The sequence below is a fragment of the Aspergillus uvarum genome, assembly GCF_003184745.1.
Source record: "Aspergillus uvarum CBS 121591 unplaced genomic scaffold BO82scaffold_22, whole genome shotgun sequence".
NCBI classification, from domain to species: Eukaryota; Fungi; Ascomycota; class Eurotiomycetes; order Eurotiales; family Aspergillaceae; genus Aspergillus; species Aspergillus uvarum.
The window spans coordinates 90,650-103,136 of NW_020291319.1; the positions used below are offsets into that span (position 1 = coordinate 90,650).

Consider the following 12,487-nt stretch of genomic DNA (forward strand, 5'->3'; position numbering starts at 1 on the left):
CAAGTTATCCTTCTATTATTTCAGATGCGGTCGGTTCACAGCACTTTGGCTTATCTCTTTGACCGCTGTGCTTTCTCAACATGTCGACCCACATATCAGCTGGCACGGCAAGTCTAGGAATAAAGCTTGGAGAAGACAAAGATATCATGAAGAAATGAAGCGAGTGCTATCAAATCTGCGTCACATACTGCAGTCTTCTTGGGGCAATGCCTCTAAGAAAGAAGTTGTCAGCATTCACTAAATCGTTGTCGGGAATGGAGCACGTGACGGGAAATATGTGCTAACATCTACGGATTCTTTTCGTTTGAACGTAAGAACACTACCATACCAGTACGCTCGCAGTGAGTCTACAGACACAAGTAACCGACCAAATGCATCTTACACAAGATGATACCCCAAGACACCCATTTTTGCATCACTAAAATGTACATTACCCCCCAGAATAACATGGCAGCCATCTCAGCCACCGGGCATCACACAAAAGAAAAGGTCTAATTACACGCCCCCCCCCCCCCCCCAATCACCCCGACCGTGCCAACTAAGAAGCAAAATGAGGCGCATTGATGAACAACCCCATCAGACACCCACCCAGCGTTCCCGCAATGGGCAGAGTCAAGATCCACGCAGTCAACAACAGTCCCACCCGCTGCCAGTTCACCGCGCGCCACGTGCCGTTGCACAGTCCGACGCCGACGGTGGCGCCTGTGATGCACATGGAGGTCGAGACAGGCAGGGAGTACTGCGAAAAGACGAGGACGGTCAGGGCGGCGCCGAGTTCCATCGAGCAGCCGCGGCTGGGGGAGTGATAGGTGATTTTGTTGCCCATGACTGTTGCCCGTTTCATTAGCACATGCACAGAGACGAAGGGATGGATTGGTAAAGCGGTAGAACTCACCCTTCATGATGTTATACCCGTAGGTAATCAGGCCGATGGAGATACACGCCGAGAGCACGGCCAGCTGCCACACCGGAACCGGAGCCTTGGCCTTGGCGGCACTGCCGGTGCTCCAGGCGGAATAGATGACGGCCCAGGGCCCGACGGAGTTACCGATGTCGTTGGCGCCATGAGCGAAACTGGCCGTGCAGGCTGTCAGGACCTGGACGAAGGAGTAGGTGTGCTCGACCTCGTTGGGGTACTTGGTCGCGTGCGCGTAGACCCGTTGCATGCGGTCGCCCTCGGGGGTGCCGTTGATGCCGCTCTGAGCGGCGTGGATGTCGTAGTGCATGCCGTACAGCAATCCGCAGACGATCATGGCGGGGATGCGCTTGGCGAGGATGGCCATGTTACGGAACTCGTAGAGCTGACCAGGACCCATCGGGTTGTCGCGGAGGGTGCGCATCGCCCAGCCGAGGGGACCGCGTTTCTGCAGCAGGCGGGCGCGGAGACGGCCATCGGACTGCGCCATAAGCTCCTTGTAGGTGAGCTGCTGGGCTTCGGCGGCGACGAGCTCCTTCTCACCGCTAGTGGAGGCCTTGTGGACGGTGTCAACGTCGGCGTCAGCGCCCTTGAGCGTCTCGGGCGAGCCGGGCGGGGAAGGGAACTCATCCTCCTGGATGACAGCGTAGTTGGGGACCTTGGCGGACTCAGCGTTGGGGTTGGCGGGCCGCTGCAGGAGCAGAGGACCGTAGACGAACATCCACCACTTGACGTTAGGGTCCTTCTTGATGACGCGGGCGTGGACAAAGGGGAGGAAGAAGAGGGCCGACAGCACTGCGACACCGGCACCAGTGCCCATCGTCACCGCCGCAATATACCATCCTGGCTTCTTGCTCAGACCCAAACTGGGCGAGCCCTTGTAGACGATGGAGAGGGTGCAGACGGTAGCGGCAATCAGGAACCACAGGGGCGAGGTGTAGACCGACCAGGGGACGGGGTTCTTGCGCATGTGCACGACGACCTTGATGAGCATGAAGATGATGGAGCCGAAGCAGCCGGAGATGATGGGGGCCATGCCCAGACCCGCCAGGATGGCGCCCATTCCCTTGCCGTCGTTCCATCCCCATTGTACCTGGGAGGCGCCGACCGTGGCGACACCGACACCGGCGACTGCAGAGATGAGCGAGTAGGTGGAGGAGACGTGGGCGGAGTGTCGCGTGCACCACATCACCCAAGACGACGCAGCGGCCAGGGCACAGGTGAAAGCCATCATCTGCACCCCCGCGTTGCCCTGGAAGGCTGAGTTGGGGATGATTCCGTTCTTGATGGTATCGGCGGTGCGAGCTCCAACACAGATGGCGCCCAGCATCTCGAAGACGGTACCGAAGACCATGGCCTGGCGGTAGGAGACGGAGCGGGAGGAGACACTCGTGGCCCAGGAGTTGGCAACATCGTCTGCAGGGTAAGAACGAAGGGGTCAGCGATGGAAACCAGCACGGACAGGATTTCCGGGAACTTACTGGCACCGTTGTTGTAGGCATCCAGCATGGCAAACAGAGTGCCGATGGCAAAGATGTAGTCATATTGATGCAGCGTCATCGTGGCTGGAGAAGCTGGGATGATGTCGCGTGAGGGGAGGAGAGGGCGGCTGCTGCAGGAAGGAGAAGGCGTGAAGAGGGGAAGGAAAGAAGCAGGAGGAAGAAAAGGCAGGAGAGGGGAGCCTTATGTAGCCATGGCTGAAATGGCTGACTGACTGGCTCGTCAGGCTGAGGATGGCTTACCGGGATGGGATGTTGATGGTGGTAGTGGTGGTGGTGGTGGTGGTGGTGGAGGTGGTAGTGATGAATGAGTGGTGTAGAGTAGTAGAGTCTGGCGAGAGTGGCATCTGACAGTGGCGTGTGTTTGACCAGCATCTTCCCTTCCGCACGTTCCTGGCTGGCCAACGCTGATTCGAGCAGGAGATTAAGCTGCGGTCGAGGGTTGCTTCATCCACGGTTGACCCCGGTTGAACCCCCCCAGATTCACCTGGATTCACTTGGCACGGGCCTTGGCGGTGTTCGGGGGCTGGCTTGGCAGCGCTTGGCGCCCAGCGGAGCATTCTCGCCAATCACAGCCCGAGCATGATCCACGTGGGGTCGATTCAAATCCGGGGAGAAGCCAATCATCAATGCGTTTGTATCCATGTTCGAGTCTCCCAGTAATATACGGCTTATCGCTTCGTATCACAACCAGGATCCCTCCTGCTGTGCCCAGCCCTTTCTCCCCACGGTACCTCACCACCACCTCCACCACCACCACCACCACCGCCTCCTCCTCCTCCTCCTCCTCAACTCCCAGCAGGAACTCACTGCATCTCGGCTAGACTCCCCTTTCAGGTGGTGCACGTGAGGTGGAGTCTCACTTTCCCACGTGCATGTCCTCTGTCCAACCTGACTGGTCTCCGGCGGTTGCCTTCAGGTGAGACGTTCATGCATCACGATGGAGCTGAGTTCCGGGCGTGGCGACGACCGATCTGGATCAGGGTTTCATCGGCATCACGGCGTCTGCCGAGCAATTGACCATGCAATCATCACTTCTCGCCATCGTGCAATCGGCTGTCGCTGCTCCGCGTGGGCGACAGTTCACAGCGCACTGCCTTGCCATGCAGGTGCTGTTGCCCTGCACTAGTGGCGAGACACCCATCCACAGCTCGGGGGAAACCACCTCCCAGGTTAGCGGCAAGCATCCTGCACTGTTGCCTCCTTCCAGAATGGTTTATTCCCCCCTGGGTTGGGTCCAAGCACACGGAGTATCTCAATGCTCACATGGCTCAGCAATAGCGAGAAATTACATGGCAGCAGTCGAGGAGGTAGCTCCTCATCAACCACAATAACCTTGTGCTACTCCCACCCGTGGCAAGTTCACTCAAACTGGACGAGACCTCCGATGATCGTTCAGTGGACATCCTGCCTTGACTGGTTAGCCTTGTTGCCTGAGGGTCGGCGTTCCCGCCTCGCTTGTGCAGACTCGCCTTGCCTCCTGCGCCAGACAAAAATGTCTTGAAACTCAATCCTTTCAACGAAGGATTCGCCTTCATCACTTACTCCTTGTTGAGAGATTGGTAGGACTGCGTACATGGTGGAAATTGAAGCAATGAGTCTGCACTGAACCAGTGAAGTCTGTCACTGTGCCAATATCATCCACTGTCACAGATCGCCGCCTCGCCTACCACCCTACCATCTCCCCAAGACAACATATCGGAGAGAAACCTGCAGATTCGAGCACTGATTCTAATTCGAGCCAGTAAGCATAGCACTTTCCTCGACGCAACAACACAGCATAATAACTTACCTGTTAGTCTACCAGCACAGATTCCCACCTACCCCGTCCTCACCTTCCGCTTTACCAGCTCATCACGACAACACACCAGACACAGATACAGTCACAGCAACGGAGATCTATTACTATTATAAGTCTATCGGGACACCGCATATGTACACATCCTTCCCACCCCTTCACAGCTCCGGCGAACCCTCAGTTCACAGGGATGTTGCGCTCCAGATACCCGCTCCAGGTGGGCAGGCTGCGCTTCCAGGGAGTCTGAGAGGACAGCTGCAGATCCTCGATGGCACTGGCATACTTGATGAGCGTGGCCTCGGAGAAGGCGGTCCCAAACAAGGCCAATCCGTAGGGCATGTGCGAGTCCTCGTTGACACCGGCGGGCAGGGTGACCACGGGGTAACCCGCCTGGGCGGCGATTTCGACGGAGGGGGCAAAATCCGGCGGGGCCAGGAGAGCAGTGATGTTGCGGCCTTGGTAGCGCAGCGCCGCATCGATGCCCTCCTCCCGACTGGTGCGTTGACAGTACGCCAGCGCCTGCCAGTAGGTCTCGTTCATCACACCCTTGGTCGCCAGCGACGCCAGGAAGCCATCTTGTCCGGAGGCAAAGGCCGGGTTGACCCCGGGAACACCACCCTCGCTACCGGCGTTATCAATGTTGTACTGGACGATGTCCTCCAGCGAACGCATGTTGGTGTTGTTCAGCTCCGCGAGATAATCCTTGATGTTGTTGTAGAAGTCGACCTTGACGTAGGAGTACTCAGACTGGTTGGGGTAGCCCCGGGAGGTGCCGTAGTCCCAATTCCAGCCCTCCGGGTCGACGATCTCCTTGTAGTGGGGCAGCTCGGTGCCGTTGATGATGGTCGCGCCCGCCGACTCGATCAGCGCCAGCAGCTCCATCAGCTGGGCGTTCTGGGCGGCATCGTTGTACTGCCAGAACGACATCCACGGCAGACCGAACACGGCGCCCTTCAGGGCGGACTTGTCCGTCAGAAACTGGGCGTACCCGCCGGTGGGGGTCTTGCCCTTTTGCGCGGCGGTCTGGTTGTCGCGGGGATCGACGCCGTAGATGGCGTCCAGGGCGTAAGTGGCGTCGCGCACGGTCTTGCCGAAGGTACCCACTGTGTCCTGGTGCAGGGACTCGGGAATCACGCCCGCACGCGAGGTGAGGCCGACGGTGGGCTTGATCCCCACGATGTTGTTGCGCTCCGCCGGGTTGATGACTACACTGCATTAGCGACCAACCCTATCATCGGGTTGTGATCCACCACGTACCACTGCCATCGGTCTCCGTACCCAGCGCGAAGGGCACCTGGTTGGTGGAGATGGACACTCCGGAGCCGGAACTGCTACCGCCGGGGTTGACGGTGAAGTTATACGCGTTGCGACACTGGCCACCGCGGCCCGAGTACCCCTCAGAGTAGTCATTGGAGCGCATGTCCGCCCACTCGCTCAACGTCGCTTTACCCAGCAGGACCGCACCGGCCTCGCGCAGACGGTGCACCACGTGCGAGTCGCGAGGCACGACGGAGCCCACGAGGGCCCAGCTACCAGCCGTAGTCTCCATCTTGTCCTTACTGGCGATGTTGTCCTTCACCAAGAAGGGGATTCCGTGCAAGGGACCGCGCACGGTGCCTGCCTGCCGCTCCGCGTCCAGCGCCTCGGCGATGCTCACCGCATCGGGGTTCAGCTGCATGACCGCACTGCCCATCCACTATTTAGCCCTATCCCCACCATGCTGGGATTCTGGGAACACTCACTTGACATAAGGCTGGACCTGGTAGATGCGCTCAAGGTAACACTGCAGCAGCTGCACCCCCGTGAAGTTCTTGGCTTCCAGCTCGGCCTGGATCTCGTCGATGCTGGCCTCCTCGAGCTTGAAGCCATGGCAGAGACGCATAGGGAAGAGATCGGAGCCATTGGTGCCCAGCTTGGGGAAGTCGTAGGGATAGGGCTGTAGGTCCAGCTGCTGGGTGACCAGGCTGTCATTCTGCGCCGAGGAGGCGGCCGCCACCACGGCCAAGCCGACGGCTAGGAGTCGCGAAGCGATGGAAGGCATTTTCGGGAGGCAGGGGAAAAGTGCAGATCGCTATGACGTGGGAGGGGAAGGGTGAAATAACAAACGACAAGAAGGGCAGGATTATGAGGAAATCGTCGATGGATGGGGCGGCGACCGCAACGGCGACCGACGATCGGGGATCGGGGAGATGCAGAATGCAAGGGGCAACTCTCAGGAGCAGGCAGCCTGGTGAAGGAAACAAATTCCCTCTTGGGTCCATTTAATCATTTATACTTTCCGGACATGAGAACAATTAATCTCCCTCAGCGAGTCAGTAGCCGATGAGGCCACCGGTGGAGCATCGGCCGAAGCTTGATTGCGCTGTCGCGCGACAACGGCGGATCTTCGGCACGGTCAGTCAGTCCGTGAACTTGGTACTGTAAGTGTACGGAGTCGAATGAAAAGGACTAATAACTTGGTATTAACTGTAGTATGCAGTCCAGCTTCTCCCCCTTAGAAGACGCAGTACGGATACTGTTAGATTAATTAACGGTTGCCCTCCAGGCTGTAGCCGACGAGATCCGAAAGAGTAACTTCCACGTAAAACACGTAATTCCGACTCCACACCCCGCACTAACCCTCATTTGCCCTCATTTGCCCCTCATCTAAAGCGCTATGCTCCACTGCGGTCCATTTGACAAGGCAGCAAGGGAAAACCGTTCCATGGGTTCCCTCGTCCGTGTCCTGCCAGGGCTGCTCGTTTATCGCGTTTAAGGTAACCGATCGCCTGTCGCGCTCCCGGGCACGTCATCCAGACAGAGAATGCGCCATAAAAAAAAAAAAAGAAAAAAAACATGCGACCGGAGAAGAGAGATTTTTGTCGTCAAGAACAACCACCACGGCCGTGAAGAACCCAAGAACCTGGTCTGATGGTTCGGTCGGCTCTTTTCCCACATGGCAGGATCGGCTAGTGAGAACTAATTAATAGTGCGCTGCTCGTCTAGCCTATACTTTACTATAGACTAGTCTAGCCCTAGGCTAATGCACTTTTATCGTTCCCAGGATGACTAGCCTGCCTCCCGGTGGACACGCCCATCAGACCATGGTTCGCATTTCGGTTCAGGGAGAACGCAAGGTGCTCATCTCCGGCAAATTCTGGTTCGTCCGAGCAAGCAAGATCTGGACTTCTTTACTTCATCTTTTTTTTTCCCTCACCCCCCTTCTGTCCCCAGCCTGACTGACTCAAAACAACGACTCCATCCACGCAACTCCGGTGGTCCCTGGCAAGCCGGCCTGCCTGCAGCAATATGGCCAACATCCCAGCGGCCATTGAAGCGGCCGATGCTGCGGGTCGCATCCCCGCGGGGATCAGCTTGGAATACCTCGCACAGTCGCGCGATCGGCCGGCCAAGATCGCCATCATCTTCGTCTGCGCCTTGACCACGCTTGTGGTCATCGCGAGATGCTATGCTCGGATTTTCTTTCTCAAGCGATTTGGCATGGACGACTCCCTGGCCGTCTTCACGCTGGTAATGTTCTCCGCGCTCACGGGTCGGAAAAGCCCACACTAACTGAACTGACTGCTGGCAGCTGCTGTACATCACCGTGGTCGTGCTGTCCATGGTGCTCATCGACCTGGGCAGCGGCCGTCACATCGAGTACATCGAGTACGTCCTCTCGTTGTCCCGGGTCAAGGAGACAGAGGTCCTGGACTTCGTCATGCACATCCTGTATACGACCGCACTGTTCATCTGCCGCCTGTCCGGGTTGGCCTTCTACCATCGGCTGGCGGCGCGACACGACAAACTCTCTCTCGCCATCAAGCTCGCCTCCATCTTCCTCGTCCTCGCCTTCCTGACCCAATTCTTCCTGCTGCTGTTCCACTGCTTACCGGTCACGGGGCTCTGGCCATATGACTGGCAGGATGGGGCGAGCAAGTTCAAATGTCTGAGCTGGGGCGACGTCTACTCAGTCAATTCGGGGTTGTCGTTAGTCTGCGATCTGATCATGTTGGTTCTGCCGTCCATGTTGATCTACATGCTGCATGTGTCGCGACAACGGAAATTCCAGTTGTCCTTGATCATGTTTCCGGGTGTTTTGTGAGTTCCACTACATTCCTCTTGTTTTCTTGCTGTCCCCAAGCTGACCAGACATTTCCAACAGAGTCCTGGCCATCTCCTGCGCGCGCATCTACCTGGTTGCGGTGGGCCAATGGTCGTCGGACGGCAGCTGGGCCTACGATCCGATGCTGGCGGTCGAGACCTCCGAGATCGGAAGCACGCTGATTGCCCTGTCCATTCCCGCCTTGAAGTCGCTCTTCGGCTCTTACTTCAACCACCTCAAGGCCTCCTCCTCCGGCGGCGCCACCTCATCCCACAAGCGATCCAGTCGGTTCCACCGCGGCTACGGTCGCACCTGGGAGGGGCATGTGGAGTTGAATAGCCTGGGTCAGGCAGCGGCCGCGGCCGGGTCGTATCATGTCGACGTGCAGACGGGCAAGGGGGCGATCGCGACTCCGGAGTCAACCTCGTTAGGCGGGCCACGCACGGGGAACGACAGCTCCTCGGAGGACTTGCTGTCGCCGCAGAACGCGAAACATGCCGGTCGCGCGGCTGGCAAGGGGCAGGTGATCATCCAGGAGACGGTGACGGTGATCGAGAGTGGAAAGGCCAATCCTGGACGGAGCTCGTAGGCTGCGTTCGATGCTGTACCACGAATCCGAATTATGACAGCTGTATTGATTCAGCGCACCGGCTCAGGGCTCGATTCGGAAAGCCATAATCCGTATGGCTTCCAGTGCCAGAATAAGGTCATTGTCCGGCCTGAGGGACTGGGTTTCCACCCGGCTCCCGTTCCATGCCGTTCTAGGGCATGTAGACGTTCGACACTTTCGAGGACAGCAGCCAGCTACCTCGACGAACGCACCAGCCGCCGGAGTGACATCCCCCCGGCTAGGTTTCGTTGAGTGAGACGGAACCAAACTTGGGACCGGGTAATTGAACTTTGAGTGGGACTCCGGCGGGCCTAGACCTCCCATTAACCTTGGGATACATCCAGGGATGAGAGCTCCACAAACTCTCAGCGAGGCAGGCAATTAATATGCCTCGCTTTATCCGATCGCTGCGCAAGGCTCTCGGAGACCAGCCCGCGCATCAGCCATTATGTATTCCAGATGCAAATCTCAGGCCATTCATGAATCTTTCTAAGCCACTGCACGTGACTGCTCGAGATCTATTTTCTATATCCCTTCTTCGTACGTTCTATAGTAGTTGACATCAATAAAACTTTGGACAGGGTAAGGAGAAAGAAGGAGATGCTAGGTGGACTCGAGGCTGTCCGGCCGAAGCATCCGTGGTGGCAAGTGCCGGGTAGAGCCGACCTGCCCATCGCTTGGGCGTACTTCAATACTTGGGTAGAATACATGAGTAATTCCACTGTGGTTTAAATATAGCAATCGAGTCGGTAACTTCTGATATCCTCATGATATCTTGACCTTACCTCCCTGCGATAGCATTGTAGTACGGACTTTTATGAGGCCGTTGAGTCAACGGTGCATATCGTGACTATATATCTTGCTGCGCCCCAGAATGCTACTTGCTCAGGGAAGGGCTATCTTGCTGTTATTATTCTCATATATCTCCTATATGTACTGCAATAACTCTTACACCAACTAAGTAGCTTAACAGTGAGTGATACTTCAGTTGTTGCAAAGATGATGACCCATACATACAGTAAGGTAGTACTGTTCAAAAGATGGGCCAAGTTTCCGAGGCCCGGCTATGCGCGGTGTTCCCAACATGGTTTAGTCTCGCCCGCGCTTATCTATCCCGAGGCCTTATCGCGGAATCGACCTATCATCTTCCTTCTTCCCTCTTCCCTCTACAACTACCTACAGTACTAGTGTAGAGTTAGTAGTTACAGTGCACTCACTACCTTATCACAACGGGGTTGGGGTTTCCGTTGTGACATATGTTAGCTCAAGGCAACTTCAAGTCAAGAGAATAGGTTAATAAGAATGCGCGCTATGCTGGTTATGAGTGTGAGGTTGAAGAGCACATTACCACCGCAGACCCCTCGCATTGCGGTTGCTCACTAATCCGCACATTGCTAAACTCCTTCGAAGTCCAAAGCCCGGGAGGGTCTCACTCTTGTCTTCTGTATCTCTGAGGGAGCCCCTATCCATGTATCAGCCGCGCTTCGCTGACGGGAGGATGCTACTGCCCCTTATCAAAACTTACATCCGTACCCTGCTCACGGGACTTGATTATCTTCACCAAGAATGCAGGGTAGTCCATACAGGTAGGTTACATTGGGACTTGCCTCTCCATGGGTGATACTGAGCCATACCGTCCAGATCTGAAACGTGAGGACATCATGGTCTCCCGAGAATCCGACCGTGCTCGCTGATTTTATAGAGTCCCAGCTTGAAAGGCGAATGGCGTCCAAGATCGACTCAACAGAACGACTGGTGTATCAATCTTGTAACGACTTCGGCTCACTTAAAAGCCCCAGAAGTGTCGCCCAGCTTGTCGACTTTGGCCTGGCCACCAGACTCGCGGAAGATGACGACTGGGGTATCTGGCCAATTCAGCCGGACCACTACCGGGCGCCGCAGGTGATCCTGGGTATTGGATGGCAAATGCCAGCGATATTTGGAACCTGGGTGTTCTGGTAAATCTCGCTACTCCCCAACAATATTCTTCCGTTCGTTTTCACTAATAACAGAATCAGTTATGGGATCTCGTGGAAGGTAAAGAGCTGTTTCAACGTATCTACAAACCACACGGCCGCTACGATGCAAAACGCCATATAGCACAAATGATAGCCTTACCTGGTCCACCGGCTCTCGAGATATTAGGAAGGTATCAATCCATGCGCACGTATTTGTTGCCGGGACCTGTCCGATGAGAAGACGGCAGGCTATGCGAGACTGCGGAAGAGTACTTCTGTGGGCCGTTCTTTGACAATAATGGTAGGATTCTTGGATTTGTCATCTCGGCAATGCAGAGTTTTATCTGACTCGTGATCAATGGGCATTCTAGGTCGCTTTCTCTACGAGGATCTGATCCCCAACCGGCGTCTCAGAAACGGTTTGCTTCCTCAAAGGAGAGGAGAAGGAGGCGTTTCTGGATCTCGTCAGGAAAATGCTCCTCTGGAACCATAATTACCGAAGACAGGCAGGAGGACTGGCGGGGCTTCCTTTTCTTCAACCGCAGAATCGAGCCATCCATTTGATTGTTTTATCAGAGTAATCATAAATTTTCAAAGAAAAAACAGCCATGAAAAAAGCGGGAAGTGGCCCCAGAAATACAACAGACATGGTTGCCGGATCAATGCGCGTTGCATAGCGAGAATGATCCCTTTCTTCCACTGCACACGTGCGTGACGCTTTCAGTGGATTCCTCCTTTGCCTGACTCCGTCCAATTGAACCCTTCGTTGCGCACATAGGCCAACATCTGAACGGCTCCATTTTGGCCATGGCCTTCAGAGAGGTCCAGCACCCCCGAGTTCGGAGACAATGTCGGGACATCCGATTCCAGATGCGAGGATGGCGCGTCATATCTCCAGAACTTCACCTTGGTACCGATGGCCGTGGCCGCCAGGATTCTGCGGGAGAAGTTCGTATTGCTCCTGCAGTCGCCAACTGCTCAAAAGCCGACGCCCACTCCACCGGCGTGTCTCGTGAAGGACGTTTGTACTCAATGATAAAACCTGATTCTTATGCAGGTCCTCCGGAACGTTAAGGCTGCGTCTTGCCGACCTGTGACCACCGCCAAGGCGGGCTCGGTGTTGTCTCGGAGGGCTGGTCGGCTGACGGCCGTCTTAAATCCCTCGCCTGGAGGAAAATAGGTTGCGCAGAGCGTGTTCCAGAGAAGGAAGACTGGGACGTTGCCAAAATTGGGCTTTGTTGCGGTCAGGGTACTGTAAATCCCGAGGTTTCCGGAGAATGGGGCCCCTGCTGGTAGTATGTCCGCCATTTATGGGGTCTGCTACACGCCTGCTGCTATGCTTAGCCATGCACATGTTTCTCACAGGCTTGCGTACAAAAGCTCTATGACTATTGCTGGCTTGGCTCAGGTGCAGTCACGAACAACTGCACCCAATGGTTGGGATGATGGGCGCAAAAGGGTTTCTTTGCGCGCGCTTATTCAAGCTATTTTTAGCCATTGTATGCGTGATAGTGATTGGGACGCGAGTTGGGGCCACCATCTAAGGGTAATATAAATGAGGGGATCACATGACCTCACAGTACTTCTCTCAGCCTTGCCTCGTCCCTTGTTTCCACCTCCTG

The 12,487-nt window shown here is 56.0% G+C and overlaps 5 protein-coding genes across 5 annotated transcripts; 2 read left to right on the forward strand and 3 right to left on the reverse strand.

Moving 5' to 3' along the window:
- Positions 1–515: 515 nt before the first annotated feature.
- On the reverse strand, positions 516–2,686 carry BO82DRAFT_308560 (phosphate transporter). The gene is made up of 3 exons (XM_025632319.1): positions 2,398–2,686; positions 896–2,332; positions 516–828 (listed from the first exon to the last, which is right to left on the reverse strand). The coding sequence occupies exons 1-3, from the start codon at positions 2,474–2,476 to the stop codon at positions 539–541; spliced, it is 1,806 nt and encodes a 601-aa protein (XP_025492625.1). The 5' UTR covers positions 2,477–2,686; the 3' UTR covers positions 516–538.
- Positions 2,687–4,390: 1,704 nt separating this feature from the next.
- On the reverse strand, positions 4,391–6,434 carry BO82DRAFT_333807 (amidase family protein; the record flags this gene model as incomplete). Its single annotated transcript, XM_025633236.1, has 3 exons — positions 5,956–6,434; positions 5,471–5,898; positions 4,391–5,418 (listed from the first exon to the last, which is right to left on the reverse strand). The coding sequence occupies exons 1-3, from the start codon at positions 6,252–6,254 to the stop codon at positions 4,391–4,393; spliced, it is 1,755 nt and encodes a 584-aa protein (XP_025492626.1). The 5' UTR covers positions 6,255–6,434.
- Positions 6,435–7,501: 1,067 nt separating this feature from the next.
- On the forward strand, positions 7,502–8,886 carry BO82DRAFT_281845 (uncharacterized protein; the record flags this gene model as incomplete). The annotated part of the gene is made up of 3 exons (XM_025631351.1): positions 7,502–7,723; positions 7,785–8,293; positions 8,358–8,886. The coding sequence occupies 3 exons, from the start codon at positions 7,502–7,504 to the stop codon at positions 8,884–8,886; spliced, it is 1,260 nt and encodes a 419-aa protein (XP_025492627.1).
- Positions 8,887–9,947: 1,061 nt separating this feature from the next.
- On the forward strand, positions 9,948–11,613 carry BO82DRAFT_413596 (kinase-like protein; the record flags this gene model as incomplete). The annotated part of the gene is made up of 8 exons (XM_025639889.1): positions 9,948–10,088; positions 10,200–10,316; positions 10,367–10,493; positions 10,549–10,571; positions 10,612–10,857; positions 10,926–11,074; positions 11,114–11,166; positions 11,280–11,613. The coding sequence occupies 8 exons, from the start codon at positions 9,948–9,950 to the stop codon at positions 11,444–11,446; spliced, it is 1,023 nt and encodes a 340-aa protein (XP_025492628.1). The 3' UTR covers positions 11,447–11,613.
- On the reverse strand, positions 11,458–12,173 carry BO82DRAFT_431669 (uncharacterized protein; the record flags this gene model as incomplete). The annotated part of the gene is made up of 2 exons (XM_025640722.1): positions 11,458–11,802; positions 11,935–12,173. The coding sequence occupies 2 exons, from the start codon at positions 12,171–12,173 to the stop codon at positions 11,586–11,588; spliced, it is 456 nt and encodes a 151-aa protein (XP_025492629.1). The 3' UTR covers positions 11,458–11,585.
- Positions 12,174–12,487: the final 314 nt, after the last annotated feature.